This window comes from Macrobrachium rosenbergii, chromosome 40, assembly GCF_040412425.1.
Source record: "Macrobrachium rosenbergii isolate ZJJX-2024 chromosome 40, ASM4041242v1, whole genome shotgun sequence".
Lineage (NCBI taxonomy): Eukaryota > Metazoa > Arthropoda > Malacostraca > Decapoda > Palaemonidae > Macrobrachium > Macrobrachium rosenbergii.
In genome coordinates, this window is record NC_089780.1 from 8407666 (window position 1) to 8422665 (window position 15000).

The following is a 15000-nucleotide window of genomic DNA, read 5'->3' on the forward strand; positions in this document are numbered from 1 at the left end:
GGTGCCGAGAGAACCCTTTAAATCCAGCCTTCAGTCAAGCCTACAGTGCACCACGTGAGGCGCACTGACGGCACTACTCCTCTACGGGAAGAGGCAATTAAAATGCAATAACGGGAGTGATCTGTGGTATTTAAATCACGGTTAACAATCACAGTGGAGTCAGTTAGCCTTGGGAAACGCTTAAAGGAATGTAACCTTTGCCCATTCTGATAAATCAACAAAGAAATTGTTAAAAATATTATCAACTTTTTTCAGGTAGTTCAACAACTGCATGATGTTATGCCAAGGGTATTGTAGACGTCATATTAATCCCGTGTTCTTTGCAAAGAGCACCGAGACTGGCAAAAACTAGGCATTAGCCACTGAGGAAAAATTAAAGTCACTGGGTTTGCTCCTCAGGTGAGAAGACTGCGCCTTAAATTATATGACGATTCGGAAACCACGGTAAACAGAGAGATTTTCCACATTTAATTCAACTGTTGGATTCCTAAAATTATGTACTGCCCGACCTATAGAATTCGATTTGGGTAATCAGCAGAATGCAGTTTCTCTCTCTCTCTCTCTCTCTCTCTCTCTCTCTCTCTCTCTCTCTCTCTCTCTCTATTTAACGAGAAAATTAAAGTTTCAAGGTTGAATGAAGGGACTTACGAATGCAATAATAATAATAATAATAATAATAATAATAATAATAATAATAATAATAATAATAAAATAAAAATAATAATAATAATGACAAAAAATAAATAAAAATGAAAAATAATAATGATAATAAAAACATTAATAACAATTATAACAACATCAATCAAAATAATAATAATAATAATAATAAAAATAATAATAATAATAATAATAATAATAATAATAATAATAATAAATAATAATAATAATAATAATAATAATAATAATAATAAACCAACAACTTGAAACACAGAAGTAAAAAAATTCCCCCCAACTGCATGAAAATCTCAACCTCACCACACCAAAAAAGAAAAACAACAAAAAACACACCAATAACAAGGCAAGAATAACAAAAATAACAAAAACCCCACTTACACCCATTCCCTACCAAGAGTTAATCTCTCAAAATACCCAGGAAGATCGAAAGGGTATTTCATACCCCGTCATCTCTCGTCAAAGGTCAACCTGTGGCTGACTGAGGTAGGCAGACAATCAGCAAGAACTCCAGATGACTGAAGCAGCTCCCATGGGCCCCAAAACGGCTCCGGAATCCAGACACATCAATTATTGTGTCCGGGGATTAGCAAGAATTCCCGAAGACAGGATTTCATCAAGGAACCAGACGTTTCCAACAGCGAGCAGAATGATCCGGAGGCGTTGCAAGATGTAAGGTCATAGGACTGAGGATCTCATCCGTCTTGGCTAGCTGATGGAGCTGAGAATGGGAAGGGTCCACCCTGGCAAAAATAAACCCCATTCGATGACGCTCTGTTAGCAATGATGCCCCAGGGGTGAGATCACTTGTGGTCGTCAAAGGCCCATATATATATATATATATATATATATATATATATATATATATATATATATATATATATATATATATATATATATATATATATATATATATATATATATATATATATATATATATATATATATGTATTTATATATATATATGAATATATATATATATATATGGAACGTGATGAATATATATATATATATATATATATATATATATATATATATATATATATACATACATTTATGTATAACTGAATTTGAAAATATGGAACGTGATGAATATATAAAGAAAGATAAAATAAAGGACGAAAGCGTCGAACACTGGAATGCTGCAGCAGGCCTTTCGACTTTTCGTCCTTTACTTAGCAGACTGCAAAGTAATTTTATCTTTATATATATATATATATATATATATATATATATTTTATATATATATATATATATATATATATATATATATATATATATATATATATATATTTATTTATTTATTTATTTATTTGTAAGTCTCGTCAACTCAAATTTATCAATTAAAAGAAGTAATCTGTGCGTCCCTAATTTACACAGGTTTTAAATTGACGAATGCCATTGCATTTTATAACTAGGCTATTTAACTTTGTTTTTAGCATAAAGTGTGTGTGTGTGAGTGTGTATGTACATATATATTATATGAATAGAAAGAGGGGTGAAGAATTATTGCAATTGTTAATACACACTGGACATAACCAACTCTCCAGGGAATCAGAAAGAATTCCTGAAGACTGAAGCAGCTCCCGTGGACCCTAAAATGGCTCCGGAATCCAGACACATCAATTATTGTGTCCGGGGATTAGCAAGAATTCCCGAAGACAGGATCGGCTCCAGCGAAGCCACCAATGACTCCAGAATCCCATGAGAATCCACACACCTTACGGGTGCCCGTTTTGAAAACTAATGATAAGGCAGAGAGAGTTGATCTGTACTGAACTAAGATGTTTCTAAGTTTGCTATCATTTGTGCTTGAACAATGCTTTGGCTCCGGGGCTAAATACCCACGAGAGAATATGTTTTATATCAGCCTTGTTGTGCTATTCACTGAAGTATTTATACTTCGTGGATTTTGCATTGCTTTGTTTCAATTCTTTACCGATTACATGGCTTTGGACAGCACTGACTGTCCAGAGGAATCTGGACTTCGAAAGGACGAAACCGAAATCTCTGACTGTGAAGACGATCATTCATGTAGCGAAGAAGACAGCGATTCAGATAGTGAACAGGATATTTCCGATACAGAAGACGACAGTAATTCAGAAACTGAAGAAGAAATAGTCCATTTAAATGCCATTCGAAAGCTCGAGGACGTCATTAAGGAAAATGAAAACGTCGTCGTAAGGCTTGAGAAAGAGAGTTTGCAGAAGGATCTGATGATAACTGAACTGAAAAAGAAGGTCGAGGGGCTCACCGAAGGAAGTTTGAAGACGGAACAGAACATGAGACACTTGCAACGCCTCAATCAAGAAAAGGACAGACAAATCTATTCACTGTCCGAAGAAATGGAAAATCTTCGAAACGAAATGACGGAAAAGGCGAAAGTCACGGAAACGCAAATAAGGGAGAAGGAGGAGACGGACCAAGCTCTGATTATTTTGGAAAACACCGTCGTAGTTCTCGAGTTGGAAAAGGAAACTTTGCACCGAGACCTACAGCAAAGGGAAGACAGCGAGACGGAAATGCGAGCCAAAATAAACAAGCTAAATGAGGACCTGGAAGGAATTCGAAAAGAGAATGTAAGGAAGCAGAATCGTATTGAAAGTCTGCAGAAGGAAAACCAGCATAAGACCTTGATGATCAGCGGTTTAGAAGACAAGTTAAAAGACCTTACGATCGAGAAACAGGAGGCCCATCAAAATTTGGAACACCTCCACCGATGTAAAAAAGAAATTGCTGACAAAAAGGAAGAGCTTGAAAACCTCAAAGAACAAATCTTGCAGAGAGACGGACAGATCCTCAGATTGGAAGATGACTGCAACCAGAAACAAGAGAAGATCATCGGTTTGTTAAAAGAATCTAAAACTGCTGTGGCCGAAAAATCGAAGGCAAACGGAAAGGCGAATGAAATGGCCAGGAGGACAGTTCAACTTGAATTCGAGCTGGCCGAGGCAAAAGACGAATTAGAGACGATGGAATTTGAAAAGCTGGAGGCAACCTTGGAACTCGAAAGGCTCCAAGAAGAGACCTTGGCCAAGGACACGAAAATAAGATCCTTGGAAGCGAAAGTTGAAATTCTCAAAGCAGAAAAGGAAATGTCTAGAAGCGAGAAGAATATAATTAAAACGGTGCAGCAAGACCAACCTACATCAGACATGAAAGCTGAAAAGGAAAAGGTTTTGAATAAAACTCGATGCCTGAGGGAGCCCAAGATTAACTGCAAGGTTCTCTACCAGCAAATGGACAGCATCGAGGAAGGACTTCGCCAAATCGTGGCACTGCAACGTCCTTCAACTGGCACCAGGACACGCTCAAAAGACCCAGCTAAAACTCCATCAGGCAACAAGCCCTCAACAGAAAGGAAGTACACCAGAAGATGAGGCTGGAAACCGCAGCCAGGCTACGAAAGCTGGAACAAGAGTCGGAAATGGTTCGAAAACTCTACAAGATAAACTCGGTCACGTGAATGATGCCGAAAGAAGATTCTGCTCTTTGACGGAAACTGATGGTTCACTTGCAGAACAAAGAACAGGACGTCTCTGATGTTGGGAACAGGAATGAGCTGAGCTTTGTGATGGAAATCAACGCTGGATATGGCTGTGGAAGCATCTCTGCGCGATGGAGAGACTACAGCGGCTTGTAGGACTGGCGGCAAGTGCCCGAAGATGGATTGTTGTGCATCCCCTCAACTGCCACGTGATACCCTCGGGAATGGGGTATCAATGCCCAATCACATATGCGCGGAAGGCAACCTCTGGCGCGGCGTAAAAACCCGTAAGTTTCATGCCTACTCCATATGTGAACTGGGCTATGCATTGCATACCGGAGCCCATTCTTGCATATACTACAGAGGCAACCTCTGGCGCGGCGTAAAAACCCGTAAGTTTCATGCCTTTCATATATGCAAAATATGGGTCATGCAATGCATACCGGATCAAATTCTTGCATATACTCTAGTGGCAACCTCTGGCGCGGCGTAAAAACCCGTAAGTTCAATGCCTTTTATATATGCAAAGCGTTTGATCCCACTGTGGCATTAGGGGCACCAAGCCATCGAAGGGAACCGTCAGGAGTCGCTGTATTTTGGACACCATGCGATCTGGAGATTGGAAGCTTCCTGCCCATAGCGAAGGATGATTGGATTGCGGATTTCATCACGGAACCAGACGTTTCAACAGCGAGCAGAATGATCCGGAGGCGTTGCAGGATGCAAGGTCATAGGACTGAGGATCTCATCCGTCTTGGCTAGCTGATGGAGCTGAGAATGGGGAAGGGTCCACCCCTGGCAAAAATAAACCCCATTCGATGACGCTCTGTTAGCAATGATGCCCCAGGGTGAGACCACTTGTGGTCGTCAAAGGCCCATAATATATATATATATATATATATATATATATATATATATATATATATATATATATATATATATATATATATATATATATATATATATATATATATATATAACTGAATACGAAAATATATATATATATAAATAAAAATAATATTATATACAATATAGTTTGTGCGTCCCTGATTTACACAGGTTTTAAATATATATATTTTATATAGGTTTTATATAATATATTTATTATAGATTTTAAATATACCAATATATCATCACTTGATAGTTATGTATGTTATGTATAACTGAATCATTTCCATTTTAAAATATGGAATTTCAGTATAGTTTTGAATATTTTAAAAATAAATTAAGATTTTATCTTTATATATATATTTATTTATTTATTTGTAAGTCTAATGTTCAACTCAAATTTATCAATTAAAAGAAGTAATCTGTGCGTCCCTAATTTACACAGGTTTTAAATTGACAGAATGCCATTGCATTTTATAACTAGGCTATTTAACTTTGTTTTTAGCATAAAGTGTGTGTGTGTGTGTGTGTATGTACATATATATTATATGAACAGAAAGAGGGGTGAAGAATTATTGCAATTTTTACCACACACTGGACATAACCAACTCTCCAGGGAATCAGAAAGAATTCCTGAAGACTGATGCAGCTCCCGTGGACCCTAAATGGCTAGGAATCCAGACACATCAATTATTGTGTCAGAAAGAATTAGCAAGAATTCCGTGGACCCGAAAGATCAATTAGGATCGGCTCCAGACAGGATCGGAAGCCACCAATGACTCCAGAATCCCATGAGAATCCACACACCTTCGGGTGCCCGTTTTGAAAACTAATGATAAGGCAGAGAGAGTTGATCTGTACTGAACTAAGATGTTTCTAAGTTTGCTATCATTTGTGCTTGAACAATGCTTTGGCTCCGGGGCTAAATACCCACGAGAAAATATGTTTTATATCAGCCTTGTTGTGCTATTCACTGAAGTATTTATACTTCGTGGATTTTGCATTGCTTTGATTCAATTCTTTACCGATTACATGGCTTTGGACAGCACTGACTGTCCAGAGGAATCTGGACTTCGAAAGGACGAAACCGAAATCTCTGACTGTGAAGACGATCATTCATGTAGCGAAGAAGACAGCGATTCAGATAGTGAACAGGATATTTCTGATACAGAAGACGACAGTAATTCAGAAACTGAAGAAGAAATACTGCATTTAAATGCCATTCGAAAGCTCGAGGACGTCATTAAGGAAAATGAAAACGTCGTCGTAAGGCTTGAGAAAGAGAGTTTGCAGAAGGATCTGATGATAACTGAACTGAAAAAGAAAGTCGAGGGGCTCACCGAAGGAAGTTTGAAGACGGAACAGAACATGAGACACTTGCAACGCCTCAATCAAGAAAAGGACAGAACGATCTATTCACTGTCCGAAGAAATGGAAAATCTTCGAAACGAAATGACGGAAAAGGCGAAAGTCACGGAAGCGCAAATAAGGGAGAAGGAGGAGACAGATCAAGCTCTGATTATTTTGGAAAACACCGTCGTAGTTCTCGAGTTGGAAAAGGAAACTTTGCACCGAGACCTACAGCAAAGGGAAGACAGCGAGACGGAAATGCGAGCCAAAATAAACAAGCTAAATGAGGACCTGGAAGGAATTCGAAAAGAGAATGTAAGGAAGCAGAATCGTATTGAAAGTCTGCAGAAGGAAAACCAGCATAAGACCTTGATGATCAGCGGCTTAGAAGACGAGTTAAAAGACCTTACGATCGAGAAACAGGAGGCCCATCAAAATTTGGAACACCTCCACCGATGTAAAAAAGAAATTGCTGACAAAAAGGAAGAGCTTGAAAACCTCAAAGAACAAATCTTGCAGAGAGACGGAGAGATCCTCAGATTGGAAGATGACTGCAACCAGAAACAAGAGAAGATCATCGGTTTGTTAAAAGAATCTAAAACTGATGTGGCCGAAAAATCGAAGGCAAACGGAAAAGCGAATGAAATGGCCAGGAGGACAGTTCAACTTGAATTCGAGCTGGCCGAGGCAAAAGACGAATTAGAGACGATGGAATTTGAAAAGCTGAGGCAACCTTGGAACTCGAAAGGCTCCAAGAAGAGACCTTGGCCAAGGACACGAAAATCAGATCCTTGGAAGCGAAAGTTGAAATTCTCAAAGCAGAAAAGCAAATGTCCAGAAGCGAGAAGAATATAATTAAAACGGTGCAACAAGAACAACCTACATCAGACATGAAATCTGAAAAGGAAAAGGTTTTGAATAAAACTCGGTGCCTGAGGGAGCCCAAGATTAACTGCAAGGTTCTCTACCAGCAAATGGACAGCATCGAGGAAGGACTTCGCCAAATCGTGGCACTGCAACGTCCTTCAACTGGCACCAGGACACGCTCAAAAGACCCAGCTAAAACTCCATCAGACAACAAGCCCCTCAACAGAAAGGAAGTACACCAGAAGATGAGGCTGGAAACCGCAGCCAGGCTACGAAAGCTGGAACAAGAGTCGGAAATGGTTCGAAAACTCTACAAGATAAACTCGGTCACGTGAATGATGCCGAAAGAAGATTCTGCTCTTTGACGGAAACTGATGGTTCACTTGCAGAACAAAGAACAGGACGTCTCTGATGTTGGGAACAGGAATGAGCTGAGCTTTGTGATGGAAATCAACGCTGGATATGGCTGTGGAAGCATCTCTGCGCGATGGAGAGACTACAGCGGCTTGTAGGACTGGCGGCAAGTGCCCGAAGATGGATTGTTGTGCATCCCTCAACTGCCACGTGATACCCTCAGGAATGGGGTATCAATGCCCAATCACATATGCGCGGAAGGCAACCTCTGGCGCGGCGTAAAAACCCGTAAGTTTCATGCCTACTCCATATGTGAACTGGGCTATGCATTGCATATCGGAGCCCATTCTTGCATATACTACAGAGGCAACCTCTGGCGCGGCGTAAAAACCCGTAAGTTTCATGCCTTTCATATATGCAAAATATGGGTCATGCAATGCATACCGGATCAAATTCTTGCATATACTCTAGTGGCAACCTCTGGCGCGGCGTAAAACCCGTAAGTTCAATGCCTTTTATATATGCAAAGCGTTTGATCCCACTGTGGCATTAGGGGCACCAAGCCATCGAAGGGCACCGTCAGGAGTCGCTGTATTTTGGACACCATGCGATCTGGAGATTGGAAGCTTCCTGCCCATAGCGAAGGATGATTGGATTGCGGATTTCATCAAGGAACCAGACGTTTCCAACAGCGAGCAGAATGATCAAAGGCGTTGCAAGATGTAAGGTCATAGGACTGAGGATCTCCTGTGTCTTGGCTAGCTGATGGAGCTGAGAATGGGGAAGGGTCCACCCCTGGCAAAAATAAACCCCCATTCGATGACGCTCTGTTAGCAATGATGCCCCAGGGGTGAGATCACTTGTGGTCGTCAAAGGCCCATAATATATATATATATATATATATATATATATATATATATATATATATATATATATATATATATATATATATATATATATATATATATATATATATATATATATATATATATATATATATATATATATATATATATATATATATATATATATATATATATATATATATATATATATATATATATATATATATATATAATATACGAAAATATATATATATATAAAAAATAACTAAGATTTTATCTTTATATAATATATTTATTTATTTGAATATGTCAATATCAAATTTATCAATATAAAAAGTAAAGTAAGATTTTATCAGGTTTTATATATATATTTATTTATTTTATTTGTAAGTCTCATAAAGTGTGTGTGTGTGTGTCAACTCAAATTTATCAATTAAAAGAAGTAATCTGTCGTCCCTAATTTACACAGGTTTTAAATTGATAATATATTGCATTTTATAACTAGGCTATTTAATGTTGTTTTTAGCATAAGTGTGTGTGTGTGTGTGTGTGTATGTAGATATATATTATATGATTAGAAAGAGGGGTGAAGAATTATTGCAATTTTTACCACACATTGACATAAACAACTCTCCAGGAATCAGAAAGAATTCCTGAAGACTGACGCAGCTCCCGTGGACCCTAAAATGGCTCCGGAATCCAGACACATCAATTATTGTGTCCGGGGATTAGCAAGAATTCCCGAAGACAGGATCGGCTCCAGCGAAGCCACCAATGACTCCAGAATCCCATGAGAATCCACACACCTTCGGGTGCCCGTTTTGAAAACTAATGATAAGGCAGAGAGAGTTGATCTGTACTGAACTAAGATGTTTCTAAGTTTGCTATCATTTGTGCTTGAACAATGCTTTGGCTCCGGGGCTAAATACCCACGAGAAAATATGTTTTATATCAGCCTTGTTGTGCTATTCACCGAAGTATTTATACTTCGTGGATTTTGCATTGCTTTGATTCAATTCTTTACCGATTACATGGCTTTGGACAGCACTGACTGTCCAGAGGAATCTGGACTTCGAAAGGACGAAACCGAAATCTCTGACTGTGAAGACGATCATTCATGTAGCGAAGAAGACAGCGATTCAGATAGTGAACAGGATATTTCTGATACAGAAGACGACAGTAATTCAGAAACTGAAGAAGAAATAGTCCATTTAAATGCCATTCGAAAGCTCGAGGACGTCATTAAGGAAAATGAAAACGTCGTCGTAAGGCTTGAGAAAGAGAGTTTGCAGAAGGATCTGATGATAAGTGAACTGAAAAAGAAAGTCGAGGGGCTCACCGAAGGAAGTTTGAAGACGGAACAGAACATGAGACACTTGCAACGCCTCAATCAAGAAAAGGACAGAAAGATCTATTCACTGTCCGAAGAAATGGAAAATCTTCGAAACGAAATGACGGAAAAGGCGAAAGTCACGGAAACGCAAATGAGGGAGAAGGAGGAGACAGATCAAGCTCTGATTATTTTGGAAAACACCGTCGTAGTTCTCGAGTTGGAAAAGGAAACTTTGCACCGAGACCTACAGCAAAGGGACGACAGCGAGACGGATTTGCGAGCCAAAATAAACAAGCTAAATGAGGACCTGGAAGGAATTCGAAAAGAGAATGTAAGGAAGCAGAATCGTATTGAAAGTCTGCAGAAGGAAAACGAGCATAAGACCTTGATGATCAGCGGCTTAGAAGACAAGTTAAAAGACCTCACGATCGAGAAACAGGAGGCCCAACAAAATTTGGAACACCTCCACCAATGTAAAAAAGAAATTACTGACAAAAAGGAAGAGCTTGAAAACCTCAAAGAACAAATCTTGCAGAGAGACGGAGAGATCCTCAGATTGGAAGATGACTGCAACCAGAAACAAGAGAAGATCATCGGTTTGTTAAAAGAATCTAAAACTGATGTGGCCGAAAAATCGAAGGCGAAAGAAATGGCCAGGAGGACAGTTCAACTTGAATTCGAGCTGGCCGAGGCAAAAGACGAATTAGAGACGATGGAATTTGAAAAGCTGGAGGCAACCTTGGAACTCGAAAGGCTCCAAGAAGAGACCTTGGCCAAGGACACGAAAATCAGATCCTTGGAAGCGAAAGTTGAAATTCTCAAAGCAGAAAAGGAAACGTCTAGAAGCGAGAAGAATATAATTAAAACGGTGCAGCAAGAACAACCTACATCAGACATGAAAGCTGAAAAGGAAAAGGTTTTGAATAAAACTCGATGCCTGAGGGAGCCCAAGATTAACTGCAAGGTTCTCTACCAGCAAATGGACAGCATCGAGGAAGGACTTCGCCAAATCGTGGCACTGCAACGTCCTTCAACTGGCACCAGGACACGCTCAAAAGACCCAGCTAAAACTCCATCAGACAACAAGCCCCTCAACAGAAAGGAAGTACACCAGAAGATGAGGCTGGAAACCGCAGCCAGGCTACGAAAGCTGGAACAAGAGTCGGAAATGGTTCGAAAACTCTACAAGATAAACTCGGTCACGTGAATGATGCCGAAAGAAGATTCTGCTCTTTGACGGAAACTGATGGTTCACTTGCAGAACAAAGACCAGGACGTCTCTGATGTTGGGAACAGGAATGAGCTGAGCTTTGTGATGGAAATCAACGCTGGATATGGCTGTGGAAGCATCTCTGCGCGATGGAGAGACTACAGCGGCTTGTAGGACTGGCGGCAAGTGCCCGAAGATGGATTGTTGTGCATCCCTCAACTGCCACGTGATACCCTCGGGAATGGGGTATCAATGCCCAATCACATATGCGCGGAAGGCAACCTCTGGCGCGGCGTAAAAACCCGTAAGTTTCATGCCTACTCCATATGTGAACTGGGCTATGCATTGCATATCGGAGCCCATTCTTGCATATACTACAGAGGCAACCTCTGGCGCGGCGTAAAAACCCGTAAGTTTCATGCCTTTCATATATGCAAAATATGGGTCATGCAATGCATACCGGATCAAATTCTTGCATATACTCTAGTGGCAACCTCTGGCGCGGCGTAAAAACCCGTAAGTTCAATGCCTTTTATATATGCAAAGCGTTTGATCCCACTGTGGCATTAGGGGCACCAAGCCACCGAAGGGCACCGTCAGGAGTCGCTGTATTTTGGACACCATGCGATCTGGAGATTGGAAGCTTCCTGCCCATAGCGAAGGATGATTGGATTGCGGATTTCATCACGGAACCAGACGTTTCCAACAGCGAGCAGAATGATCCGGAGGCGTTGCAGGATGCAAGGTCATAGGACTGAGGATCTCATCTGTCTTGGCTAGCTGATGGAGCTGAGAATGGGGAAGGGTCCACCCCTGGTAAAAATAAACCCCCATTCGATGACGCTCTGTTAGCAATGATGCCCCAGGGGTGAGATCACTTGTGGTCGTCAAAGGCCCATATATATATATATATATATATATATATATATATATATATATATATATATATATATATATATATATATATATATATATATATATATATATATATATAATATATATATATATATATATATATATATATATATATATATATATATATATATATATATATATATATATATATATATATATATATATATATATATATATATATATATATATATATATATATATATATATATATATATATATATATATATATATATATATATATATATGTATGTATGTATAACTGAATATATAAATAAAGATAAAAAATTTGAACGTGATATGAATATAAAAATAAAGTAAGATTTTATCTTTATATATATATTTATTTATTTATTTGTAAGTCTCGTCAACTCAAATTTATCAATTAAAGGAAGTAATCTGTAGTCTATATATATATATATATATATATATATATATATAGTTATATATATATAATATATTTAATTTTACAGGTTTTAAATTGACGAATACAATTGCATTAAAGATAAAACACGAAGGAAAAACACTGGAGTGTGACGACTTTTCGTCCTTTAGTAGCACATAAGTATATCAAATTAATCTTCTTGCATATTTAAATTGTCTGTTATCAGCTGTTTTATAATAAAAATATAGTATTATATACATATATATAATATATATATATATATATATTTATTTATTTGTCTCGTCAACTCAAATTTATCAATTGTGTGTGTGTGCGTACCTAATTTACACAGGTTTTGTGTTGTGTATACAATTATTTTATAAGTGCTATTTAACTTTGGTTTTAGCATTGTGTGTGTGTGTGTGTGAAGATTGGCTTCAGGGTCTTAGTCCCTAAGGACTGCATAAGAATTCATCTCTTCTGATATATATATATATATATATATATATATATATATATATATATATATATATATATATATATATGTATAAGTGTGTATGTAGATATATATTATATGATTAGAAAGAGGGGTGAAGAATTATTGCAATTGTTACTACACACTGGACATAACCAACCCTCCAAGGAATCAGAAAGAATTCCTGAAGACTGAAGCAGCTCCCGTGGACCCTAAAATGGCTCCGGAATCCAGACACATCAATTATTGTGTCCGGGGATTAGCAAGAATTCCCGAAGACAGGATCGGCTCCACCGAAGCCACCAATGACTCCAGAATCCCATGAGAATCCACACACGTTACGGGTGCCCGTTTTGAAAACTAATGATAAGGCAGAGAGAGTTGATCTGTACCGAACTAAGATGTTTCTAAGTTTGCTATCATTTGTGCTTGAACAATGCTTTGGCTCCGGGGCTAAATACCCACGAGAAAATATGTTTTATATCAGCCTTGTTGTGCTATTCACTGAAGTATTTATACTTCGTGGATTTTGCATTGCTTTGGTTCAATTCTTTACCGATTTCATGGCTTTGGACAGCACTGACTGTCCAGAGGAATCTGGAGTTCGAAAGGACGAAGCCGAAATTTCTGATTGTGAAGACGACCATTCATGTAGTGAAGAAGACCGTGATTCAGATAGTGAACAAGATATTTCTGATACAGAAGACGACAATAATTCAGAAATTGAAGAAGAAATAGTGCATTTAAATGCCATTCGAAAGCTCGAGGACGTCATTAAGGAAAATGAAAACGTTGTAAGCCTTGAGAAAGAGAGTTTGCAGAAGGATCTGATGATAACTGAACTGAAAAAGAAAGTCGAGGGGCTTACCGAAGGAAGACTGAAGACGGAACAGAACATGAGACACTTGGAACGCCTCAATCAAGAAAAGGACAGAAAAATCTATTCACTGTCCGAAGAAATGGAAAATCTTCGAAACGAAATGACGGAAAAGGCGAAAGTCACGGAAGCGCAAATAAGGGAGAAGGAGGAGACGGATCAAGCTCTGATTATTTTGGAAAACACCGTCGTAGTTCTCGAGTTGGAAAAGGAAACTTTGCACCGAGACCTACAGCAAAGGGAAGACAGCGAGACGGAAATGCGAGCCAAAATAAACAAGCTAAATGAGGACCTGGAAGGAATTCGAAAAGAGAATGTAAGGAAGCAGAATCGTATTGAAAGTCTGCAGAAGGAAAACCAGCATAAGACCTTGATGATCAGCGGCTTAGAAGACAAGTTAAAAGACCTTACGATCGAGAAACAGGAGGCCCAACAAAATTTGGAACACCTCCACCGATGTAAAAAAGAAATTGCTGACAAAAAGGAAGAGCTTGAAAACCTCAAAGAACAAATCTTGCAGAGAGACGGAAAGATCCTCAGACTGGAAGATGACTGCAACCAGAAACAAGAGAAGATCATCGGTTTGTTAAAAGAATCTAAAACTGATGTAGCCGAAAAATCGAAAAATCGAAAGGCGAATGAAATGGCCAGGAGGACAGTTCAACTTGAGTTCGAGCTGGCCGAGGCAAAAGACGAATTAGAGACGATGGAATTTGAAAAGCTGGAGGCAACCTTGGAACTCGAAAGGCTCCAAGAAGAGACCTTGGCCAAGGACACGAAAATCAGATCCTTGGAAGCGAAAGTTGAAATTCTCAAAGCAGAAAAGGAAATGTCTAGAAGCGAGAAGAATATAATTAAAACGGTGCAGCAAGAACAACCTACATCAAACATGAAAGCTGAAAAGGAAAAGGTTTTGAATAAAACTCGATGCCTGAGGGAGCCCAAGATTAACTGCAAGGTTCTCTACCAGCAAATGGACAGCATCGAGGAAGGACTTCGCCAAATCGTGGCACTGCAACGTCCTTCAACTGGCACCAGGACACGCTCAAAAGACCCAGCTAAAACTCCATCAGACAACAAGCCCTCAACAGAAAGGAAGTACACCAGAAGATGAGGCTGGAAACCGCAGCCAGGCTACGAAAGCTGGAACAAGAGTCGGAAATGGTTCGAAAACTCTACAAGATAAACTCGGTCACGTGAATGATGCCGAAAGAAGATTCTGCTCTTTGACGGAAACTGATGGTTCACTTGCAGAACAAAGAACAGGACGTCTCTGATGTTGGGAACAGGAATGAGCTGAGCTTTGTGATGGAAATCAACGCTGGATATGGCTGTGGAAGCATCT

The 15000-nt window shown here is 39.0% G+C and overlaps 5 protein-coding genes across 6 annotated transcripts in view; 4 read left to right on the forward strand and 1 right to left on the reverse strand.

Moving 5' to 3' along the window:
- Positions 1-15000, reverse strand: part of LOC136826105 (uncharacterized) — a 98835-nt gene that overhangs the window by 41112 nt on the left and 42723 nt on the right. The window lies entirely within an intron of this gene.
- LOC136826010 (uncharacterized) lies at positions 2619-4052 on the forward strand. Its single transcript, XM_067082869.1, has one exon. The coding sequence runs from the start codon at positions 2619-2621 to the stop codon at positions 4050-4052; it is 1434 nt and encodes a 477-aa protein (XP_066938970.1).
- LOC136826012 (uncharacterized) lies at positions 6080-7252 on the forward strand. The gene has a single exon (XM_067082870.1). The coding sequence runs from the start codon at positions 6080-6082 to the stop codon at positions 7250-7252; it is 1173 nt and encodes a 390-aa protein (XP_066938971.1).
- On the forward strand, positions 9495-11003 carry LOC136826013 (trichohyalin-like). The gene has a single exon (XM_067082871.1). It carries the CDS (start codon positions 9495-9497, stop codon positions 11001-11003), a length of 1509 nt encoding a protein of 502 aa, XP_066938972.1.
- LOC136826014 (uncharacterized) lies at positions 13342-14769 on the forward strand. Its single transcript, XM_067082872.1, has one exon. It carries the CDS (start codon positions 13342-13344, stop codon positions 14767-14769), a length of 1428 nt encoding a protein of 475 aa, XP_066938973.1.